The sequence below is a fragment of the Panthera pardus genome, unplaced genomic scaffold (assembly GCF_024362965.1).
Source record: "Panthera pardus isolate Hobbes unplaced genomic scaffold, ASM2436296v1 HiC_scaffold_26, whole genome shotgun sequence".
NCBI lineage: Eukaryota > Metazoa > Chordata > Mammalia > Carnivora > Felidae > Panthera > Panthera pardus.
The window spans coordinates 3,693,170-3,706,660 of NW_026526832.1; the positions used below are offsets into that span (position 1 = coordinate 3,693,170).

Here is a 13,491-nt window from a genome sequence, read left to right on the forward strand (position 1 = left end):
ATTCGCACTGTTGATTAGGCCCGGAGGAGAGCTGTCATCAGAGATTCATTCCCTTCCTATTCTCCTTGATCGTTTTCTGAGGCTGATGCCTGATGCTGACCTTGGCTTCAGGAAAAAAGTAGATGTTGGGCACCAGACTGCTGTCTCTACCCAACTCTGAAGTCGTGAAGACTCTTCACAGTGAATGGGAAGGAGTGCTCTGCCCTCTCTACCCCCTCTCCACATCTAGATCCGAGGCCTGGGGGGAGGGGGAGGCCGTACATCCAAGGGGAGGTCCAAGGAGACGTCCAGCTTTAAGTTTCTATGAGTGCTATGAATCCCTTACCAGCCCAGAATATGGGGTTATCAAGGAATGCCTGCAGTTGTTTCTCAACTTTGTGTGTGTGTGTGTGTGTGTGTGTGTGTGTGTGTGTGTGTGTGTGTGTCTAACAGTTGTATTCTGTATTGCGACACAATTGACATAAAATACATTTCAAGAGTAAACGTTAAGTTTTGACCTATGTGTACAACCCATGAGGCCATTACGATAGAAGATAGGATTCAGTAGGCGGAAAGGGAAAGATTAGGGCCTGAGGTCCCTCAGTGGGGAAAAACACACATTTTGGAACAATGCTGGGTGTGTCTGACCACAGCAACACCCTCAGGCATGAGGTTCCTCTTAAGAAAAGTAACAGAGCCTACCTACTCCCCCTCAGGTTTCCCTCAGGAATTTGACAAAAGACCTAAGTATGGCCATAGACCACCCCTCATACAACATAGAGGAGCCAATCAGGAATGGACAACCCAGCACCTAGAGCTATGAAGCCAATAAGGGTAGAATCTGAGAAGGAACCAGAGGGAAGGGAAAGCACTCAACCGAGTGAGCCACCCAGGCACCCCTCCACCTCTTCATTCTTCAAAGCGGCAGGACAATGAATCCTGGGTATTGTGGTAAAAAAATCCTACGATACCATCACAATTAAGATAATGAATTAATCCACCTCCTAAAAAATGTCCTCCTGCCCCTTGGGAATCCATCCCTCCTGTCAATTTCACCTTTACCTAGGTCAGCTGGTTGTTTTCATTCCTATATCACTTTTAAAAATTACCGTTTAGGACACCTGCGTGGCTCAGTTTGTTGAGCATCCGACTTTGGCTTAGGTCATGATCTTGAAGTTTGTGAGTTCGAGCCCCGCATCTGGCTCTGTGCTGACAGCTCAGAACCTGGAGCCTGCTTTGGATTCTGTGTCTCCCTCTCTCTCTGCCCCTTCCCTGCTCAGGCTCTGTCTCCCAAAAATGAATAAACGTTAAAAGAAAAGTTTTTTTTTTTTAAAGTTACCTTCTGTTTCTATGTTGACATCATTAAACCTACCAAGATGTGTGCAGCTGTAACCTAAGTTCTGTCTTCTTCCCCTTTACTATCTCTGCTCCTTTTAAGGAAAACTCTCCTTCATTTCCTCTCCCCTAGTCAAGGACTCCTAGAAGGCCAGAGAAGGAGGAGATTATTGCTGGGGCAACCATTTGCATCAGCATACAAATTTGCTGGAAAAGCTGTTACACAAAACAAAACAACAAAACAACTAACTGATCACTTGTCTCTCTTCAACTACCAAGTCTCTTCAGAATACAAGTTTTAAAAGGGTTGATCATCCTATCTCTCCACTGCTTTCAAGGATTATCCATGTTACAGCACCTTTCAATACTTCATTTCTTTCATGACTAAGAATCCATTGTATGGATGCATTACATTTTTAACACTTAGAATTCAACACTGAAGCTATCTGTTACTGGGCTTTTCTCTATGAAAAGACTTATTATTAGTTCAATCTACTTGTTAGGTCTGTTCAGATTTTATCTTCTTGAGTCAGGTTCATCAGTTTTGTGTCTTTTTAGAAATGTGTGCATTTCATGTAGGTTATCTATTTGTTGGCATAAAATCATTCATAGATCCTCCTAATCCCTTTTTATCTATGCTTTAGGAATGTCTCCTTTTTGTTCCTTATTTTAGTAATCTGAGTTCTTTATTATTTTTTTTTCTTGGTCAGTCTAGCTAATGCTTTGTCAATTTTGTTGATCTTTTTGAAGGACCATCTTCAGAGTTTGTGCTTTTGGTCTCATCCATTTTCATTTGTTTTGAAAAGGTCTCATTTGTTTTTCTATTCTCTATATCATTTAATTCTACTCTCATCTTTATTATTGCTTTGTATTTAAACTCTTCTTTTTCTAATTTCTTTTCTTTTTTCTTTTTCTAATTTCTTAAGGTAGAAGTTAGTTTATTGAGAATTCCAAGCAGGTTCCACACCACCAGCTCAAGCCCCACTTGGGGCTCAACCTTACAAACTGTGAGATCATGACCTGAGCCGAAATCAAGAGTTGTACACCTAACCGACTGAGCCACCCAGGTCCCTGAGACATATCTTTTTTTTTTTTTTTATGTTTATTTATTTTTGATATAGAGTGGAGTAGGGGCAGAAACAGAAGGGGACAGAGGATCCAAATTGGGCTCTGTGTTGACAGCAGAGAGCCAGATGTGGAGCTTGAACTCACCAACTGTAAGATTATGACTTGAGCCAAAGTTGGACACTTAACGTACTGAGCCACCCAGGTGCCCCGATTTGAGATGGTTTTTTTTAGTTTTATTTCTTTTTAATTTACATCCAAATTAGTTAGCATATAGTGCAACAACGCTTTCAGGAGTAGATTCCTTAATGCCCCTTACCCATTTAGACCATCCCTCCTCCCACAACCCCTCCAGTAGCCTTCTGTTTGTTCTCCATGTTTAAGAGTCTCTTATGTTTTGTCCCCCTCCCTGTTTTTATATTATTTTTGCTTCCCTTCCCTATGTTCATCTGTTCTGTGTCTTAAAGTCCTCATATGAGTGAAGTCATATATTTGTCTTTCTCTGACAAATACCCTCTCTAGCATAATATCCTCTAGTTCCATCCATGTAGTTGCAAATGGCAGGATTTCATTCTTTTTTTATTGCCAAGTAATACTCCATTGTATATATATATACCACCTCTTCTTTATCCATTCATTCATCGATGGACACTTGGGCTCTTTCCATACTTTGGCTATAGTTGATAGTGCTGCTATAAACATTTGGGTGCATGTGCCCCTTCGAAACAGGATACCTGTATCCCTTGGATAAGTACCTAGTAGTACAATTGCTGGGTCATAGGGTAGTTCTATTTTTAATTTTTTGAGGAACGTCCATAGTTTTTTCCAGAGTGGCTGCACCAGTTTGCATTCCCACCAGCAATGCAGAAGAGATCCTCTTTTTCTGCATCCCGATTTATTTTTTAAATATAGTCATTAAAAAAATATAAATCTCCCTTTAGGCATGACTTTAGCTGAGTTTCATAAGTATTAGTATGTTGTGTTTCCATTTTCATTTATCTCAAAGTACTTTTTAATTTTCCTTACTTCTTTGATCCATGGTTACTTAGGACTGTTTTTAATTCCCACATATTTGTGATTTTCCCAAATTTCTTTGTTAACGATTTCTAATTTTATTCCATTGTAGTCAGAGAACATATGTATTATTTCAGTAATTTTTATTTTTCTTAAAATTTTTCTTAAAAGCAATATCTACATCCAAAGTGTGACTCAAACCCATTACCCCAAGATCAAGAGTAGCACATTCCACTGACTGAGCCAGACAGGGCACCTAATTTCAACAATTTTTTAATTCACTGAGGCTTTATGGTATACCATATGGTTTATTCCAGAGAATGTTCCATGTGCACTTGAGAAAAATGTGTATTTTACTTTGTTGGGTGGAATTATCTATAGATATTTCTTAGATCTAGTTGGTTTACAGTGTTTTCTATTTCCTTGGTGATCTTCTGACTTGCTGTTCAGTTACGGAAAATGAGGGGCTGAAAATTGGAACTATTGTTGGAACTATTCCAACTATTCCAAATATTGTTGAACTATTTCTCTCTTCAATTCTGCCAGTTTTTGCTTCATATTTCTTGGGGTTTTGTTGCTAGGTGCATATTTTTATAACTGTTATACCTGTTTGATGGATTGATCTCTTAACCATTATAAATGTCCTTCTTTGCCTGTAGTAACAATTTTTTTTCTTAAAGTCTATTTTGTCTAATATTACTATGGCCACTCAAGCTCTCTCTGAGCTACTATTTGCATGATACATAGTTCCCATATTTTTACTTTCACTTATTTGTATCTTTGCATCTAAATTGTGTCTCTTGTAGATAATATAAAGTTGGATTATGGTTGATTTGTAATTTATTTGGCCAGTCTCTGCTTTTTTGGTCCTAGTATTTAATCCATTTATATTTAATGAAATTACTGAGAAGGTAGGATTTGTGTCTGTAATTTTGCTATTTGTTTTCTATATGCTTTATATCTACTTCCCCTATTTCTTCATTAATGCCTTTTTTGTTAAATAGGTATTTTCTAGGGTACATTTTAGGTCCCTTGTCTCTTTTACTGTATATTTAAAGTTATTTTCTCAGTGGTTGATGTGTCTTGGTGTAGATCTCTTTGAGTCTGTCCCACTTAGAGTTTGTTGGACTTCTTGGATGCACTTACAATTTTTTTTATTTTATTTATTTTTTATTTGAGAGAGAGAGAGCACATATATGAATGGGGGAGAGGGGCAGAGGGAGAGGGACAGAGTCTTAAGCAGGCTCCTCAGTCAGTACGGAGCCCAATGTGGGGCTTGATCCCATGACCCTGAGATCATGACCCAAGCCAAAATAAAGAGTTGGACACTTTGGGGGCACGTGGGTGGCTCAGTTGGTTAAGCATCTAACTTCAGCTCAGGTCATGATCTCATGGTTCATGAGTTTGAGCCCCACGTCAGGCTCTGTGCTGACAGCTCAGAGCCTGGATCCTATTTCAGATTCTGTGTCTCCCTCTCTCTCTGACCCTCCCCTGCCCACCTCTGTCTCTCTCTCTCTCTCTCTCAAAAATAAACATTTAAAAAATTAAAAAAAAAAGAGACTCGGCTGACTGAGCTACCCAGGCGTTCATTCTTGGATGCATTTAACGTTTTTCATCAAAGTGGAAAGTTTTGGGCTGCAATTTTTTTCAATATGATTTCTGCCTCTTTCTCTCCTCTCTTCTAGGACTCTTGTTATATATATGTTGGTAAACATATACATGTCTGGAGCACTGTTCATTTTTTTTCATTCTTTTCGTTCCTCAGACTGGATGATCTTGATTGATTTCAGATTCACTGATTCTTTCTTTTGCCAGCTCAAACCTGCTTTTGAACACCTCCACTGAATTTTTCATTTGCACTAATGTACTCTTTAATGCCAAAATTCCTACCAGGTTCTATTTAAAAAACAATTTGTATCTCTTTAATGATATTCTCTCTCTGCTGACACATCACTCTCATCATTCTTTCAGTTCTTTAAACATTTTAGATAGTCTTTGTGTATAAGACCAATGCCTGGGCTTCCTCAGGGATGGTTTCTACTGATTGCCTTTTCCTTCCATGGGCCATACTTTCTTATTTCTTTGCATGCCCCATAATTCGGGTTGAATATCGGAAAATTTTAATAATATAATGGGGCAACTTTGGAAGCCAGATACTCTATCCTCTGCAGGGTTAATAGTTGCTGTTTATTCTTTAGAGTTTCCTGAAATAATTCTGTAAAGGCTATATTCTTTGATGTGTGGCCAGTGAAGTCTCTGCTGTTAGCTTAGTGGTTAACTAATGATTGACAGATTTCCTTAAACACTTGGACTAGTAAGTCTCCCAGCCTTTGCCAAGGGGTTGTGTGTGTGTGTGTGTGTGTGTGTGTGTGTGTGTGTGTATTGGGCATGCCTTCATGCCCAGGGAGGCAGTTTACAGCTCTGCATTAATCCTTCCTGCTTGTGAAGATCCTCCTGGTCATATAAGCTGAGGCAATTTAGGTCTCCCCAGGCATGCACAGAGCCCTATACATGTGTGTGGCCTTCTATAGTCTTCAGAAACTTTTCACAACTTCCAATGGACATCTCATTCCTCACCTTTTCCTTCTAAGTTTTTTGGTCAGCTTGTTGTTCGTTCTAACTCATGTAGTCTACTCAGGAAATTGAGGTGCTAAATAAACAATTGCTGCTGATTATTTTTAACAAACTCACCCAGGGAAAAGGTTGTTTACACTGGGCACACTTTGAGAAATGTCAAAGACAAGCCCTGAGATAAGGACTTAGATGGAACTGTCAGGTCAAATAATGACAATTCACTGGGAAAGGGACTTTGGAGGAGCTCCAACCCCATTCTGTACCCTCCCATGGTTGCTAAACTCCTGGGTTTCACCATGATTGTGGGGCTTTTCATTTCCAAGGCTACCATGGAGCTAGGAAAAGGGGGATGAAAATAGAGCGATTTAAAAATTAACAAAACTTGCTGTTGTTACCAAAGTGCAACCATTTTTCTTTAATAAATATTTCTGGATTGTTGCAAACCTTTGGTTAACTTCCAGACAGTTTTTGCCAGTGTTCCCATTGCTTTCATGGAGAGACAATTTTCAGAGGACACCAACACTCAATCTGCCTTTGGGGATGCTTTGGGGAAGACATCTTTAAAATATCACTGAACCTCTGGGGCTAATGGGATAACCCCAGCTTCTTTAAGGAGAAGGGGCAGCTACTGACAGCAAGCAGGACCAGCCTCCAAGAGAAGTGCTCCACAAGTTTTGAACCTGTCCACTCTCAGGATCCTAAATAGTTTCCTGCTCGGGTCCATGTGTACTTGTCCCTGCACCCTGCCTGTGCAATCTACATGGTGTCTAGTGGGTATGTGTTATATAGCATATCAGAAACTTGTTTGGAGTGCTTAACCAGCCAGGGTTTGCATTTATGGAAGGCCCTTTCTCTGTGTCAGAAGTGTGTTTATGGAGTGAAAGCAGCCATATATGGGAAAGATGTCCAGAGCATTCAGTCTCATCATGCATGAAGTCACAAGTTAACTATAGTTTACATAAATGACACTAACTGCCAGAGGTGTGCAAGACTTACCATATACCTGGCCTTAGTAAAGTCTTAGTAAAGACTTCATGGCCTTCTGGCTGATTGTAGAATCCTTTCAGAAAGCCCCTCTACCTCCTCCCTTCTCACAACCATGGGACTCATCTGGCAATCTGCATCATGATTCAGACAATATACAAGACATATAAGACATGGACTGGATTTTGGCTGTGGAAATTGTTCCAATGCTTCACCCTAGAGGAGCTCATTACACTTTCAAAAGACAATCTGTTGGCTTATGTATTCAGTAACATGCTGGGATCAGCAAACAATGGCCACATCTGGCTTGTGTTTGTGTGTACTAAAAAAAATAAAAATAATTTAAAAGTAGGCTCCATGACCAGCATGTAGCCCAATGCGGGGCTTGAACTCATGACCCCGAGATCAAGACTTGAGTTGAGATCAAGAGTCAGACGCTTACCCATCTGAGCCACCCAGATGCCTCTGTTTTAAATTTTTAAAGAGTTGGTTAAAAAAAAAAAAAGAAGAATATGCAACAAAGAACCTGTTTGGTTTGCAAAGCCTAGAATATTTACTAATCTGACCCTTTCCAAAAAAAGTCTGTCTACCTCTGAGTAACGAAGTCATGGATTCAAACAGCCAGTGCTCTCCTAGGACAGTCAACAACCACAATAAGATGATAGAACCCAAGGGCACAAAAATACTTGAAATATTACTTTACTTTAATGCTCTGGGAATTTTAAACATTCATAAAATCACCTTATTTTCAGAAGTCATTTCCTCTTAGGTACAGATTCTGTGTTCAGGATCAGAGACAAGTGTGTCACTGCATTTTCGCCACAGCAGCCACATGCTGCAGGAAACCTAACTCTGGCACCTTGTCTTCTCTAGTAGAGTCCCCCCCACCGCCCACAACAGGGCTGGGTCCACACGTGCTGGACACAACCTTGGCTGTCAATGAAAACACCCTCTGGGAGCTTCACCGCTGCTTGCGGATTCCGTGGATCCCATACATTTCCAGCACTGCTAAGTCTGAGATAATGATCCTGAGGCACTAGTATGAAACATCAAGTCAGCTGGGAAGTATGCCGGCACCTGCTCCACTGTATCCTACAGACACGGAGGCACTTCAATGTTCTGGGTAAAATCGAGTTTAGGATTACGCCAGGAGTTAAGTGTGAGGGAAGGGGCTTTTCTCTCAAGCGTTAATAATCTTAACACATATTTAACAGATTTATAAATTCCTGTCTGTTTACATTTGTTGTCAGGGCTTCACAAACCGTGTGAGTAAATGAAAGCACGTTTGCGTTTACAAATGCTGGGACAGGAAGCAAAAAGAGAACGTGCTGAGACAGCAGTTGCCTGTATCAGGGCAACAACATGGTCATTCTTAAAGAAATGCCTGTCCTTCCAAAAGGAACTTTAAAAAAAAAGGTCCTAGGCCTTATCTGATTATTCTAAGGTAATAATGCATTTGTCTTTCCTTCTCAAGCAGTGGTTGAAGGCATCTCAGAGCATACTGATGCCTGACGTTTGGATTCGATTGGTCAGAGGTGGGAGAGAGGGGGAGGGTGTAGACACCAACATTTTTTAAAAGCTTCCCCAGTGAGTCCAGCATACAATCAACACTGAGAACCTTGGTACTACAGGTTCTCGAGTCTTCCTAATTTCACCTGTCCTCACTAAACGCCCTTGAGGTAGTCCCTGGGTCAGGCAACAATTTCTTCCATGAGATAAGAAACTAAGGCACAGTGAGGTTAACGAGTTCATCTCACACTGTGCAGCTAAATGACACCGCCAAGACTGGAATCATCTCCAAATAAAGAACACCTCCTCCCCCAGCAACTGGCGAAATGTACTCGGACTGCACATATAAAGACTAACTGAAGAGCGAGGCATAACCATCTGTGCCAAGGATATCATGGAAGGGTATGGAACAGTTCGGAGGCAACCATCCCACTTGATTGAAAATAAATGCATAAAATAGACACTTATTTGAAACCATGTGAGGAATGAAGCAGAACCTTCTTTTTAAAGCCTTACTCCCCTCACATATATGCTACTGATTTAAATTTCTTAGAAAATCCATCAAGATCCATGAACTTCCAACATCTATTCTTAGCTCTGTCACTGTAAGCGCTGGAAAACTCTCAAATGTCCCTTTAATTCGGGTCGAAAAGATTGTTACAAATCTGCGTTCACCTGTGATAGCACTATAGAAACCTCCATGCTTTCCCCAAAACCAGTCCACAGAGACCTCCCAAGGACTCAGACACTTAGACTTTCTAGACACTAACCCAACAGTGCTGGGCCTCCAAGACTGACACCTCCACCACTAACTGTTTTATTTTGCTCTGGATGCAAACCTCATTATCTGTTTTCTGGGTAACCACCCGGGCTTTTGTCTTGTAATTCCAAATTCACAGAAAAGCTAAACCAGCTGGGCCCTTCTCCTTCACCCCGACATAATGCCATCACATCCTACACCCACTGCTGCATCTATGAAATATTCCTTTCTTCACTGTAAGCTCCCACATCTCATCATGTTTGAGGAGGCGTTGCTCTCTTTTCTCTTTTTAAAAGTCTCCCTGACTACAGAACTGTTGTCTGGTGACAAGTAGAAAGAATAATGGAGCACATATATACACGCAGGAAGAACAAGCATGTATTGGACAGGGGGCCTGCTGTGGTTCCCAGCACACTCTCTGGAGGACCTGTTCAGTCAGCTCGCGCTGAACGCAAGTAGCATCTTGTTCTTCCCACTGGTAGTGATGCAGCCTCCTGAAAAATCTACAGAATATTTGATCCAGTAAATGGAAACTACACCTAATAGGACACACTTGTTGACCTATAAGATGCTCTGTGGAGCTCTGAAACCATGTCTTTCCCAGGCCAGACATACACTCGTTCGGAGCCTCACCCTGATGTCAAGAGGCAGAAGCAGAGAAAAGAACAAAACCCTGGAACAAAACCTCTTCCAGCTCCTGCGGGAGGTGCTTGGAGAGCAAGAAAATGGAGGAAAGCCGCCTGGGTCTGGGGCAGTGCCACCTGGTGGCGGTGGTGGGGTGTATGTGGAATTCTACTCTCCTGCCCCCTAGAGGGGTTTTTACAAAAGTTAAAACGGCAACAACAATAACAACAACAACAACAACAAAAAGAGAACAAAAGGGAACTTTGCAAAAGTGCATGTAGAGTTCTGGTTAAAACCAAGATAACTGAGAATCATCATATTTCAAAGATCCACCATACCCAACTATTAAGTAAAGCAAGACATCGTGTTTTTTTCTCTCTCATGCTTATTTGATGCTTATGTTGTGGCAAACTTGCTGTTTGGTTTCTAAAACATGCACAGAGCAGATCGAGAGCAGCATTTGCCGTTTTGGTGCCCAGCCCACAGCAACCCTGACAGGTGACTGACCAAACGCCATCAGGAACGTGGTGAGGAAAACCCCCTTTGCCGCGAGGTGGCACCTAGCACGGAACCAAGGGCTGTTGGTGCATGCTTGTCCAGACTCCCACGGGCAGGGTGCTGTGGAGAAGGATGGGCGGGGAACACATCGGCCACCTCCCGAAAGCTATCACATCCGATCCCTGTCCCAGACAAAAGGGTTGCAGCTGGGCATAGAGCTAAGGCACTAAGGCTGCAGCAGGTGGAAAGACACCAACCAAAGGTCCAACAGTCTCGATCCCCAGGGAGGAGAGGCGCTGCTCACAATGCTGCCTTAGGATAAAAATTGGATTTTTTTTTTTTTTTCAAAGAACGAGAACATAAAATAATCAAGTCCCTGTCTTTTCCCCTTAGAAGAATATTGTACTCTCCCCTCAGAGAAGTTTGCCGCGGTTTTCACATCTCGACAGCAGTGCTGCGAGCACCACCTGGGAACCCCTGAGCAACCACTCTTCGGGGAAGTCGCCTTTTTTTCTCATGCTCTCTCTTCGATCACGGCTTGGCCGGTTGCCTCTCTTTCTCCAGTTCTGGCTTGGGAACGAGTGATCCTGACCTTTCACCTTCCCCTGGAGCAGGAGCTCATGCTTCTTCTGAGGCAGCTCTGGGCGCCTCCCTGGGTCACAGCTTGATGAACGCAGCCGGCTGGACGTGCTGTGGCTCCACGTCTGGGGGCGGGAAGACACTGGATATGGCTATGTCCACGATGCCCTGGCACAGTTCTGCATAGAGCTTCCTGAAACGGGTTTTTAGAAATATCACTGAAGATGTTCATCAAAATGCACATGAAAAGTCATGATGTTTATCACCAGGACCTGCCCTAGATGTTCCATCTCGTGACCAAATTTATAAAACTGGTTTCCACCGTACATACGAATGCTGCACGAGGCATGGCATGAAGATAAAGCACCCCGTTAACAAACATTTCTAGAAGGTCTCAGGTGAACAGACAAACAGCTCCTGCTCTCACCGGCAGGAAAGACGGGCAATTTTCAAGGGTAAGTCTTTCATCTGGCCTGTCTGCAGTGGGTATACTGCCCCCTCTCTGTGTGGCTGAGGAAACTCCAGGAAAGACAGCTAAGGAGTCACCCAGGAGTGACAGCTAAGCCAAGATCTGGAGAACGAGTGAAGTCAGACAAACAGTGGATGACGGGGGTGGGGGCTGAGTGGCTCAGTCAGTTAAGTGTCTGACTTCGGCTCAGGTCATGATCTTGCGGTTCACAAGCTTGAGGCCCGTGTTGAGCTCTGTGCTGACAGCTCAGAGCCCGGAGCCTGCTTTGGATTCTGTGTCTCCGCCTTTCTCTCTGCCCCTTCCCTGCTCATGTTCTGTCTCTCTCTCAAAAATAAGTAAAAACATTTTTAAAAATTTAGAAAAGAGGATGGAGGAGAGGAGAGACAGACCCAAAAAGGCAGAAGGAGGGGGAAAACAGGGAAGGGGAGAGGAGGAGAGAAAGAGAGAACATGTTGGGGGAGGGGGAAAAGAGGGGCAGCGCCCATGGAGGAGCAGTGTGCACGGAGAGGGGGTTTTACAGGGGCAAGAGCAGAAGAAGAGGTCCCTGTTGGAGGCTCCTGGCAAAAGCGTCCACGGTGATGGAGGATGACCTGTGGGAGAGCGAGGGCAGGGGAGGTGGACGGCAGGGGACTGCCAAGGCTGGAGGCCAAGCTGACAAGCCTCAAGCCAGAATCTGAGGGTAATGGAGAGAAGGAGGCCAGATTTGGGTCAGGATTCCAGCTTAGATTCTGTGCAGAGGGGAGGTGGTCATTCACGGGGACAGGCGAGCCTGGGGCAAGGGGTGCCTCTCGGACAGCCACAGCCATCCTTGCAGGACGGTGGGCAGGCCGGTGCAGACACTGGTCTGGAACTTTGGCTGTGATGCAATTTGGTGGTTTTAAAATTATGAAGTTGAATAAGATCACGTTCAGAGAAAGCGTTATAGAGAAGACAAACAGCCAGGGCGATGAGGAACAGGGGGCCAATCTTGCCCACCCCTCCTCAGGCAAACCCTCCCGGTACAGAGTGTGCCTGAAGCCACAACAGAAGAGCGTCTCAGCAAGGTGTGAGCAGCGGCCTCAAACACTGCCGAGAGGCTCAGGGAAGTGCAGACAGAAAGGGGCTGCTGGACTTGGCAACGTGGACTCGGCTGGGGACCTTAGAGCAGTTTCTACGGGATGGAGGGGACAGCATCCAGCCCAGAATGATCCACGGCATGCATGAGGGCAGAGGAAGAGGAGACGGCCTGAGCAGGCGCTGCTTTCTAGAAGTTTGGCTCTGACCCGAGTGGGGAGGAGGAGTCTCTGGAGCAGGACATGGCATCAGGGGAGGGCTCTTTTCTGACAGTTGTGGAAATCTGCTGTGCACCCACGTGCTGATGGGAACCACACCCTGAAGGGGGAGAAAGGATGATACTGTGAATGAGGAAGGCCAGGGGACGTAGGACAGGAGTGGGGATAGGGCACGGAGCACGAGGGAGGACAGAACCTTTACTGCAAGGACAGGGGAAAACGGGCAGGCTGAGGTGGATGTGGTGAAGAGAAGATGTGAGCCAGCCTGCTCTCCCCCTTGCTTCAGTCTGCTCACCTCTCCTTCCTCCTTCCGACTCAGTTCCAAACACCACCCCTCAACAGCAGCCCTTTGTTCAATGATATTACCGTTCACATCCTTTACCAAGGATAAAATGTCCCAGCTTATAATCTGTATTTGTCTGGTCCTCTGCCATGCCCGCAGTCTCTCTAAGGGCAGGGTCTGCATCTCTGCTCATGACTGTGACTCAGGGCCCAGTACGGGGCCTGGCGAGTTGGGGGGTACTAACGAGTACTGGTTGGCTGAAGGGAGTGCCGAACAAGACGAATCACACCCGCCATGTCGCAGCCACTGAGCGCGTGGCAAAGGCCTGGCTCCTAATGAAAGAGCTACTTGTGTGTTAATACTGCCGCTTGTAGGTTTGGGACTTTCTCCTAAACCTGTGGAGGAAGATCACCTCAACTCCTCCAGGACATGGATGTGGGGAACCACGGAGGGGTTTCGACCTGATGAAAGTGAATCTTTAGAAAAACCAGCAGCATATGAGGATAAGGTCCGTCTGACTTTCCCTTACATTTAAGGCCTCCATCAT

General features: G+C 44.0%; 1 protein-coding gene across 2 annotated transcripts in view; it reads right to left on the minus strand.

The window, feature by feature from the left end:
• Positions 1–7,634: 7,634 nt before the first annotated feature.
• Positions 7,635–13,491, minus strand: part of TTL (tubulin tyrosine ligase) — a 37,975-nt gene continuing 32,118 nt past the window's right edge. For both annotated transcript variants that reach the window (XM_019445073.2, XM_019445057.2), the window contains one exon: positions 7,635–11,114. In XM_019445073.2, the coding sequence (XP_019300618.1) occupies positions 11,000–11,114 (115 nt within the window). In that variant the 3' untranslated portion in view covers positions 7,635–10,999. The remainder of the gene's footprint in view (positions 11,115–13,491) is intronic.